Source organism: Cynoglossus semilaevis, chromosome 1 (assembly GCF_000523025.1).
Source record: "Cynoglossus semilaevis isolate Cse_v1.0 chromosome 1, Cse_v1.0, whole genome shotgun sequence".
NCBI lineage: Eukaryota > Metazoa > Chordata > Actinopteri > Pleuronectiformes > Cynoglossidae > Cynoglossus > Cynoglossus semilaevis.
The window spans coordinates 10,582,228-10,593,658 of record NC_024307.1 but is presented as its reverse complement, the minus strand read 5'-3'; the positions used below and the strand labels follow the sequence as shown (position 1 = coordinate 10,593,658).

Genomic DNA, 11,431 nt, shown 5'->3' with positions numbered 1-11,431 from the left:
GCTGGCAGCCCATTAAAAACACCAGCAGTCCTCCTCTTTCCTGTTTACTGACGCCACAATACAAGCAAGTAGACACAAAGAATATCAACATGTCTTGACTCCTCAAAGCCCCTTCACTGGGGATTTGTTGAAGGCTTAGGGGAAAAGGAGCGGGACCACCAAGAACTGTTTATGTCCAACTCCAGTGTCTCTGGTGATTTTGAAGGTTTACAAAAGGTTCTTTGTGGGCTACTGGCAACATATGTAACATGTATGTACAAATGTGGTTTCCAACAAGTTGGTACCCTTGGTGAAAGTTTAATTAACCATGAACCATTTTCGTTCATCTGACCTAACTAAACTAAATTGTTTTTCACACAAACATTTATAGAAATCTGGACTGCAGGCCCAGTAAACCTTTAACTACGACATTTCCTTTATTACAGATTTAAAAGGTAGGTTAAGGTTCTATTGAAATGTAATTCAGTTGACCTTTATCTGTGGACCTGATATAACTTGAACATCCAGGGATATACATATTTATTATGGAATTCCCTGAAATAACATTGTTTTGTATGAGAATAGGTCTCTAAATGTCCAATATAAGCTCTCATATCAAAAGGATCTTCATGTAGATGCAGATCCCATGTAATTCAGTTGACCTCTATCTGTGGACCTGATATACCTTGAACATCCAGGGATATACATATTTAGGTATATTTATAAAGCGTGCCTTTTATTTAAGTATATCAATCTTTCTAGAAATGTACAACCCATACAACTGTATTAATTTGTAAATGACCTGGGAAATTGACCTCACTGTGACGTGTACATCAGCTGATGTCCTCTAGAGGAGTCGGTGTCAGGCGACTCAGCTGTTTGTCCTGGATGTTACAAACACCATTTGTTGTCAACACTCCGGCAGTGTGGATGTGAAGGGTAAGGGTAAGCAGTGGGGAGGCACAGGGTGAGGAAGCAATATCGAAGAGTGAAGAGGAGAGGAAAGGACAGCTTACCTTTAACAGGTCCGATGTAAATAACCTCAGAGTCTAGGAGGGGAAGAGAAAAGGGGGGGAAAAAAAAAAAGAAATGTAATGGAAAAAAAACATCAAGAAGACAGATTTAAGACAAAGAGTCTCCTACAAGGAGGGGAGGTAACAGAAAGAAAAAAATATAGAGAAATACAAGGATGCCAACTGCCTGCTTCTGAGTGGATGATTCAGTTTACCCACTCTGAAGAGGGAGGGTACCCAGGGCTGGTGGAGGCCTGTCATTAACACCCACCCATTAGCATACCACCCAAATGAGCCAACCTAATTGACAATTAGTCTGGGGCCGATAATCAACAGGTCCATTGATCGCACGATAAATGAAAATTAAGTCAATCATTTTGCCGACCTAAATTTCATGTGCACCACAGGAAATGCGCGAAGCATTCAAATATCATCGGAAATCAGTGTACTTACTTTAGCGGTTAAAATAATGTTGACAATATTATCGTTTATCGTACAATAATTAGTGGGACAATATATCGTCCAGCAAACTATTATCGACCCAGGCCTCTAGATGATCCACAGCAGAATTTGGTCAGTGTGACCCAGTAGTGCACACAACACTGAAGGAAAGACTCAATGGACAGAGATACATCGTCCAATGTTGACAGAAGACGAAGAGGAAGAAGAAGAAGAAGAGCAGAAGCAACACCATGGCGCTCATAGCAACAACAACAGAGAATTAGTAACACTTTTTTTTTACCAAAATGACCTTGTCTGTGGTGAAACTGACACGAGTGAGCAGGAAGATGAGAAGTTTCCGCAGTGGTTAATTTAAAAATGGAGATTGTGGTTAAGGAGGAAAAAAAAAATAAAACATTTCCAAGTCTGAGTGGAAATAAATGTTCATGTAGAGTTTCAACATCCACCCAAAGCTCTTTTTTCATACTGTTTTGTTGTGTTTAGAAATAAATCATAACAGCAACAAGAATATTTATAACTTTTTTTTTTAATCTAGATTTAGAGATTTATTATGTATTTATTCAGACGAGTTCCGCAAGAGGAACAACCTCTCATGTGTTCCATCCACATTTACAATTCACTATTTTCGAACCAAAGGTCAAACCCAGGCAGAACAAGGCATACTTTGGATTAGGATCACATTATAAATTCAATTATCTCTCACATAGGCCGTGACGTCAGTGATGACCTTCTGCTTCCAAAAGATCCGGTGATTTTTTTGGTTTTTACCTCGTTTCCCTCCTCTGCTTGTTTTGGGAGCACACACTTTCTGCAATGTGTCCTTGACATTACATTCATGTCAAACTGCCAACTGCAAACTTAAACGATGCCCTGACAGACAGAATTTCCTTGCACAGGTCTGTAACAATATAACTGTTTGTTTAAATAAATTCTGATCAAAGACAAGGTCAAATGCATCAGCACTTCCTCGTAGGGTACAATTAAGGTCTTTAAAAATTAGCCTCGAGTTTGTTTTCTGACCGCAGCATGTGACCGTTCTGACAGGAAATGTCTGTGACACTGAGAAGGAGTTCAGTGACAGTTAACAGATTCCTCGCATTCCTGATGAAACTAATTTCTCTGCACCACCTCAGACTGAGACCACAGTTGCCCAGTGGGAAAATCATAAATCCATTATTTCCACAGCCTCGAGTTCTCAAGCACACCCATGAAATGCAGTGATGCAACCGTGGGTGCGACACCTCTGTGCCGTCGTCATAAAAACGACAAAATGTTGCTTTTCTACAGAGTATTAAAAGTCAAATCATTTAACCATTTCTGATCTACCCACTATTACAAAGTTGCTGTAACTTACTTACTTATTTTACAAAACTGTATTTGCTCTTTTTCCCACGCACTTAAATGTCAATACGCATAAAGAGATGAGTCTAAAGATGGGGGTTAAAAGCCAAGCAGACAATGAGTCCCATTCACTCCGTTTCACGGTATTAGCGGTTTTGCTCATTGCTAACTCTTGTGACAGCAGTGTACTCTGGTTTGTTCTGTTCCTCCTCCGCTCACATGGCCATAACTCTCCCATCACTCATCTATCTATCTATGGAGCAGGGCAGAGCGCTGGTGTAGATGTTGGCCGTATCCTGGTTTGGGTGCAAAATGGCAGCGTGACCAAGTATGTGTGGAATCTGAACCCTTTTTCCCTGCCAAGAAACTGTTGAGCTTTGGCTGCAGTCTTTAAACTCGCACTTTCATATTTGGTCGTTACAGGCGCAGTGCGGCCGTTATCTTAGTGGTGTGTCAACCCGCAAGCGCAGAGAAAATAATAAGATGATGCTCTGTCGCATTTTGTTAAACCTGTCATTTAGCCTGCTGCTTCTGGGAAATTAAATAGTGCGTCGCAACAAAACATGGAAATAAAACTCATATCCACTTGTTTTGATAAGAGTTTTGAACATACTAACTGAAAAGAATTGAAACTTTTTTTTCCTATTTGCTACCATTTGTTTGTTCAAAACATTTATATTGAAATTTAAAGCGTCAGCTTTGAATGCTTTTTGCTGACTCACCTGATCCAGGGGTCAACAGTGGACCCTCCAGCTCAAGGTCATCTTCCTCTATTTCTTCCAACTTTTTCTTTTTCTTCTTGGGATCACGAGGTTTACGTAGTAGAGACAACTCCTCCGGGTGACGGATATCTGGAGGTAGAGAAGGAAAGGTTACTTGAGTTCATATCAGTTCGGGTACATGTACATTGTACTAATCCCTTGTCGTTTTAATGCAGTAAACAGAGACATCTACAGTTGTACCTTGCATTTTCCCAGATTTTTTTACCTTTCAAAAGATGACAAAGATCAACACCTTAATTACAGTGCAGTGAGACGCAAGGAGAAGAAACAATGTGTTTACATACATATATGTTTTCCTTGACAAAACACTTGGTCATTCGTGATCGCATTTCCAGATTTTGCAGAACATGAGAGAACCCCATCATTTAAACACAAACTTATCTTGCAACAATAAAAATAAGAAATGTCAAAAAAAGTTAAGAAAAAGTTAGCAACTTCCACTGTAAAAAACCTTAATGGTAATAGAAGCCTAAAAGTTACATAAACATTAACATCCTAACTCTGTATGTATGTCCAAAAAGCAGGTCTCTGTGTGTGATCCTGATCAGTGGTGAGATAACACACTACATATAATGACAAAAACAGAGAGGCCTCTCTCCCTCTCTCAGCTTCTTTTCCTCATTCCCCTTGAGCTTTGAGAGCAGTTCATCATCACTCATAGTAGCAATGTTTTAAAAGATGGCTCTAGAATGGTTCTCATCTAAAGGGGGAGAAAAGGGGAGTTGTGTCAGGCATGGATCTATAGTCTAGATGTAAGCACATCTGGATTCTCATCTGGATTTACTTTTTCTTCCTGGATTCCAAAGCAAGTCGAGTCGTTGTCTGAGAATTATTTCATTTTCACTTAGTTTTATAAAGAAGAGATTTGTTTCAAGGTGTTGTATGACAATTAAAGAAGGTTGCAGAGGGTGAGGGGGAAACACAAGGGGAGAGCAAATGTCTTGGCTTGGTGAGAAAGCTTGTTTGGTTTTTGTAACTAAAGCAAAAGCATTCCAGGAGCTTTAAGAACTACCAGATGGAGGCTCAGCCTCTCCTCTCTCCTTTCCTCTCCTCTTCTGTCCTCTCCCCTCCTCTCCTCCCCTCTCTCATGGACTCCCTCCTCCCTATCTCTTGCAAAGGTGGAGCACAATCCCTGTGCCCTTATACAGCCATGTGAGATGCAGGCGTGCTGCCGAGCGTTGGACTCACTGAGATGTGCATGACAACTCACATGTACGCACTCGGAGTGTGTATGAAAGTGTGTACACATGCAGGAATCCTGCCTCATGATGTGGTATGTTACCACATAGTGGAAATATTAGCTCTACACTATATTGAGCAAGAATTGTGTGATACGCAGTAATAAAAGTGATATCAAAAGTTAACCATTCAAATGGAAAATGTAATAACCCTCTATAAATCAAAGAAAGACTTTTATACTTTGAGAGTTTAGGGTTTTCATTCGGTGAAGAAAATGAAATGACAGCTGTTCTTAACGGCACTGCTGTTTCTCAGAAGGCATGGGAATAGAGTAGGTGGGGTAAAAGGACGGGACAGATACGCTGTCCTCACTACCAGACCCACAGAGAGTGAAGGTGTAGTTAACACAATGGATCTCTCATTCAGAAAACAGAAGAAAAATAAAAGAATATTAAAAAAAGGTTTCAGGCTCAAATTATTATCACATCACATCATCATTGAAAAGAAAGGTTAAACTACAGAAAAAAACTACAACAATGATTAAAAATCATCTTGTATTTAAAAAATAAAGTTTTTATGCCCAATCAAAACTCAGTCATTTGTTGATGAAAAATAAAATGTAAATAAATACAGTGTCTACATCACATGCTTGTGTCTTGTTGGTTTAACTAACATGACATATGCAGAGTAGGGCTATCTCTGACTGCTGCTTCAACACAGGCAGCACAGGTACGAGTACAGGGAGCAATAACCCTTTAATGATCAATTCATATTATGAGCAACAAAGTAGTGCACTGTATACGGTCCGTCACAGCTTCAGTCAGACAAGACATGTTGGCTTAAGGGAAAATATAGTATTTATAAAATCTGCAGTACTACTTGTCTGGCAGCAGATCTGTGTATTTCTGCTGACATACTCAGTTAAATTTTGAATTGTATGTTTACAGAGATAATTTAGGAATCGTGGCAGGAGAGACTGCCGCTGCACACATGGCGTGCTTGTGGCCAGTGTCAGGATGAGGAGGTCGGATGACTGATGGTTTGAGTGCTTACAAAGCCTGGTTGGATTCCACTGCACAAATGACACTTTGCACAATAAGACCCCCAATCTTCCATCCTGCAATCTCCAGGCCCGCAGCCAGAGGAGTGGGGTTTGAATGAGAGCCAGCTGGAGCTTTGAGAGTCCTACTCCTCGGAACACATGATTCAGTGCAGTGAGTAAGACCAGCCACAGAAGAATCACAAACACCATCACGGTCTAATTTTACAGCACTACGATTTACAGTCCAAACAGACTGAGACCCTACATGGACAGAAAGAATCCAAGAGGAGTGTTTTCACTTGAAGGACGGATCAATAGTCTTTACCAGAATGGAAGCCAGGCTAACACTTGACAGACGTGAAGTTGAAGTTCTACATAAACACATAACGGTGAAGATTGAAGATTGATATTTCACAGAAAGCAGCTGATGTTACCTTTAATACATTTGGGTTTTTGGGCATTTAAAGTGAGTTTAGTGAAGAGTTACTTTAACACCAAAACTAAAACAGTTTCGGTGGAAACACAAAAGAGGCTGAAAATGCAAATGTATATTTTATCTTCTCCATTTTCAAAGGGATGGCACAACACTGTATGCAAATAATGTTTTTGTTATGACTGTTACACTGAGAACAGCTAGTATATTTAGAGGTATTAATAACTCATGTATGAATTCAAAGTGTTCAAAAGTTGCAACAAATGTTTAGCTTCCTGTTAAGAAACAACAGTGTCACATTTCATTCACATTAATTGAAACTTTTATGGAAATCCTGTAGCATCACTGTTCACATTAATTGAAACTTTTACTTTTATGGAAATCCTGTAGCATCACTCCAATACTTAAAACTTCAAACCCTCCACAATTACATCCGTTTGAATGTATTTTGGTGGTAAAAAAATAAAATCAAATACTTGTTTTGTGCGGAAGGTTGCAGACCCCGTACCTAAATGCTTAACTAAAATCAGACGACCAGAATCAGACGATCTCTTACACTGAGATCTGTCACAAATGAATGACATAATTCATTCTTTTACCTTTATTTATAACTTCTGTGATTCTCGCTTGTCTCTATTAGAAGTTCCTTCTGTAGGCTTGTGCTTCTATTATGTCCAACAAACAATTCTCGCTTGTGCTTCTATTATGTCCAACAAACTGAAGGGAGGCAGGGGTTTCCACCATATCAATAGTTCCTGGTACTGTATACACACTTTCTTCAAGGAGCAAATGTTGCTCAGTAAAGTCGAACCACTCAACATTGATATTAATGACCTGAAAAGTTTCCTTTTCCATTGAGAGGCAGGCTGAAGAGTTGTTAAAAGTGCATTTTGAAAGGATAATAATGCTATGTAATTTTAGAGTAGGAAATCAGAACCATACCGCACCCCTCCTGTGTTATGACAACAGTCACCCAGACCAGTCAGCCTGACCACAGGATGATGAGCCATAAATCTGCTGGACCAGAACTATGAAGCAGTAGTGCCACACCATTCAAAACGTTTCCTGACTAAATACTTCACTAACTGCAAATTCTGTACTCCAATTCATCATCCTCTACTCCTGCAATACTGACGTGTAGAACACTACCTTTTCCGCCAAATCATCACTCTGTCCTCGCCATCATCTGATGTCTCAGGGTACTTAGAGTAATGTAGCTGAACGGTTTTTCACTGGTATAGTTTTCCCACATAGCAGATGCTTACTTAACAACACAGTGTTTAAGTGGAACAGCCTGATTCTTGTTACACTAAAGTGGTGCTTTGCTGAGAGCAGCGGCCTCACGCTCCCAGGTCCAAAGTCATGTGCAAGTTGTGAAGAAAACATTTTGTGCGCTGGCTCATTGGAAAAATAAAGTAGTCTTCCTTTAAAGAGAGAGAGGGAGAGAGAGAGACTGAGAAACAGACAGAGAGAGAGAGAGAGTGTCCTCATGGTCTAGACAGAACAAGCTCAAAGTTAACTATTCCCTGGGAAGGTAGAACAGACTGATCACAAGTGATACAATGAGTTGATTACTACTGTATCTATACTGAGAATTTCATGAGAATTTAATTTCATGGCATATCTTTCTCCTTATATTAAGTTGGCTAAAGGATGGAAGGTTTTGAAACTGAAGCAAAGGTCAACAGGGGAGTTTAACTGAGTGATTTTCATTAGTCACAGAGCATCGACCTTTTGCAGAGTTCTCCCGTTCCCAGCCAGTCCAGATGCACCGTGTCCGAGTCTGCACACAGCTGCCATGTCTGTAGGAGCAGTTCAACACTGATAATTGGTTTTATGCTTTAATCTGGACAGTGTTGGGTTGATTTATATGTTTTTCCCCTACTGTATAAGACTGTTATTATAAATCTAAAGGAGAAAACATAGAGGCTAACAGCCAGAGTCTGAGGAACAGTAAAAAGCATCTGTGCCACTAAACGCTAGGACAATATTTAACCACAGATGCCTCTAAAAACATGGTATATCCAGCATCTCTGCTTCTTGCGTCATGCTGTCTGGAGCAAAGGCCAGCGAGGATAGTCCTGCCTCTTCCTGTCACCTGATTCTGTGTGCTGCACAGCTCACAGACCGTCAGCAAAAAGACAAATGTGCACGGGAAATTGTAAATCTCCAAGTTGTCCAGATAACAAAAAAAAAATTAACTGCTTGCAGGCAACACCAGCTGTATATAAGCTGCGCCAGCTGCCCATACACTTTGGTGTAGTTCAGAGCTCCTCCACTGTCTGCTACTATAACCCACACTGACTATTAACAACAGGTGTGCCTTTACTCTTGGTAATGTGGTAATTTTTGTTTGTGGGCGTTTCTTCCAACCTGCAGACGGTGTCTACAAGTCAGGCTGAGCATCGGAAAGTGGGTGTTAGCAGGTTAGGGGTCAGAGGGCTCTACAGTGCGTGACCTCTGACAGAACTCCGTGGTGCTGGTAATGGAAGGTATCGATTGAGTGTGTGTCCTTCAGTATTGCTTACACCATGGGGGACAGTTAAATCTGGAAGTGTCTTTAGGAGCAGAGATGGTAGGTTGACGACAGTGGAAGGAATCTTTACTTGCCAATCGATACATGTACTCTGCTGTAGGCCCACACACTGTTCAGAAATAATAGATGAGGCTATTTTATTGCAGGGTATGGTTGCAAAGGGAAGCCCCGGGAAAAAGTTACACTCAACTGGTTTTAATAAATAATAGTATTTTAAAAGTGCCAGCAAGACCTAACTTCCTGAGAAAAAGCTGTCAGGTGTCACTACAGTGTCAAACGCAATGAGAAGGTCACCTTTTTTTTTCCATAGGCTCAGATGCTAAACATATGGAGATCTACAGTATAACCATTGCTTTAGTTCTAGTCTTATTACAGGGATTTACAAAAAGCTAAGGGTCATTCTGTCAATCTTAGGGTGCACTGACAGTAGGGCCATCGTACTTTGGCCGAGCACGTTTTCCCCGAAAATCAGGATTCTACGGCTAGTGTGCTGTGGATGAAAAATGGATGGCTGGATGGTCTTATGCGAAAAAATGATTCGCGATACGAGCACTACGAGTTACAAGCTCGCTCCGGGAACAGATTATGCTCGTATCTCGAGGTTCCACTGTATGTTTTTTGCTGCCTCTCAGTCTCAGTGTATTAGAGTGATGACACTGGGACAGACAGAGTTTTATATACACAACAACTTGTCCAACATAAAACCAAAGTCAGACAAAGGGTATTGGCTCAGTTTGATTTAGGTGGAGGTTTTAGTGCAGTACGGGGGCACCTTCAGTTGAACTGCTTCACACTCAGGGGTTTTCCACCCATAATTCATTGCCTGTCGGTCATACCTCGTCTTCTGTTTTCCACATCACCACAAAAAATATGACGAACACCGCCCTTGGTGCCGTCATGTGAATGATGCACTTACTGAAAGTTTTGCAGATGTCTGACACGGCCTTGAAGACGCGGTCCGAGAAGTTGACCTTGACCTTCATGTGCTTCATATTGGGCAGCTGGAGACGCAGCAGCTTGTGCTGAGGAGTGAAGAGCAGCCTGGCGTCGGCTTGAATGCCGTACTTGTCCAACGTCCAGTGGGTTTTCAGGAGCCATGTCTTCTTCTTCTCCCACCATAGTGCGTGGTCTGACCAGTCCTTCTTCAAATCTGTGAAGAGGAACAGATGAGAAGCGGTTGGTCTGAGAAATAAAAGATGTCAACCAAGCAAAACATTGTGTGCAGTGTTTATATTTTCACTTAGGCTCTCGAAGTGAAAATGTTTATGTATTTATGTAATTAATCAATTACATTTTTGAAACAACTTCATGCATGAGCAGAATTACGTTAATGTTTATCTAACAATTCCTCTGTCCATCGACTTATTGCGGCTCTGATACACAGTCAACACAGTATTTCACAGGATATGGAAAACCTCAAGCTTAAAATACCATCTCAACACCCAGTAATTCTTTAAAAGCCACCAGTTCAATTAATTAGCATTTTGATTTATAATATTTACATAATTTGGATCTATTACAAATCAAATACATGTTAAACACATTCAGGCACTCACTGTTATTCGTTATACACAGAAACATATTTAGGGTTGTTCTGGTCGCAATAATCCTGATTAATTACAGTCACGATTAATCATTCATTTACAGCTCTCAAACTCTTTTTCCATGACCTTTGACTATATCATTGGCGAATCATGGGTTAAAGGAGGTCAAACTAAAAGACTGGGGTCTGTGTCGTCCCCCTGTACTGATCTAAGCTCAGCGGATTTCCCCCTTCAGGGCAGGGGGTCACGTTAAGGATGATGCAGGAGTCAAGAAAAGGTTTGCACAGGGGAGGTGAAGTTAAAGTGAGAGGGAGGAGACAAGTGAGTGTGTGAAGCCATGGCTGTTTGTTTATCACTGAGGGGCATATCAGTTTCATACCTCCCTCTTTGTTCCACAGTTGCACTGCGATCCCACTAAAGCACGCACAAGCCACCCAAAACCCCAGATAGCTCCCAGGCTTGTGCTCCACAGGAGCTCAGAACAATAGACATGGACCTGTGGTCTAATGGTCTGTGTCTGACTGGTGAAACCCAAAGGATTTGAGGGAACTCGAAGCAGCTGTTTTGAAAATCACCTTTTGATGGGGCTACAGGAGCAGCAGGTCACTTTTAAGCAGAAGATAAAAATCCAGGGGCCAAGAATCTCTGCTCTCATACCATGCATTTTCATCCTTCTTGAAAGCAGTCATAAAGTAAGCCGAAAATACAAATACAAAAAAAAAAAACAAAAAAAACAAAAAAAAAATTGGACCTAAGCCTTAACTTAAGTATTTCACATTTATTTAAGTGTACCCTACAACAAAATGATACAAATAGTGGCTTAAATTAACTAAACAGGCACACAGCTTTCAGCCTGTTATACTGTACATCCAAATTCGCCCCAGCATAGTGAGGTCATTACTCCAGCGTTTGTCCAGGATGTCTCATTTCCTCCACCCACAGACTACTCCAGTATCTTTTCTCTCTGTCTGTCTCTGCTCTCACTGAGTCAGTGTCCAGACCCAGACATTTGTTTGCTTGGTCTTATATGTCATTCTGCTCAGTCAGTTTCTCCTGAAGGTTAATGGCACGTAACGCAGTCACTCATAAACATATTCGTCCTCAGAGGTCTACTGTGAGT

At 40.8% G+C, this 11,431-nt stretch overlaps 1 protein-coding gene across 4 annotated transcripts in view; it reads right to left on the bottom strand.

The window, feature by feature from the left end:
• The window catches only part of fermt2 (FERM domain containing kindlin 2), a 40,038-nt gene that overhangs the window by 14,852 nt on the left and 13,755 nt on the right, over window positions 1–11,431 (bottom strand). For 2 of the 4 annotated variants that reach the window (XM_025054454.1, XM_025054456.1), the window contains exons 3-5: window positions 9,684–9,917; window positions 3,518–3,646; window positions 996–1,028 (exon numbers count right to left, since the gene is read on the bottom strand). In XM_025054454.1, the coding sequence (XP_024910222.1) occupies window positions 996–1,028; window positions 3,518–3,646; window positions 9,684–9,917 (396 nt within the window). The remainder of the gene's footprint in view (window positions 1–995; window positions 1,029–3,517; window positions 3,647–9,683; window positions 9,918–11,431) is intronic. The other 2 variants (XM_008310154.3, XM_008310162.3) reach the window with 1 other exon arrangement.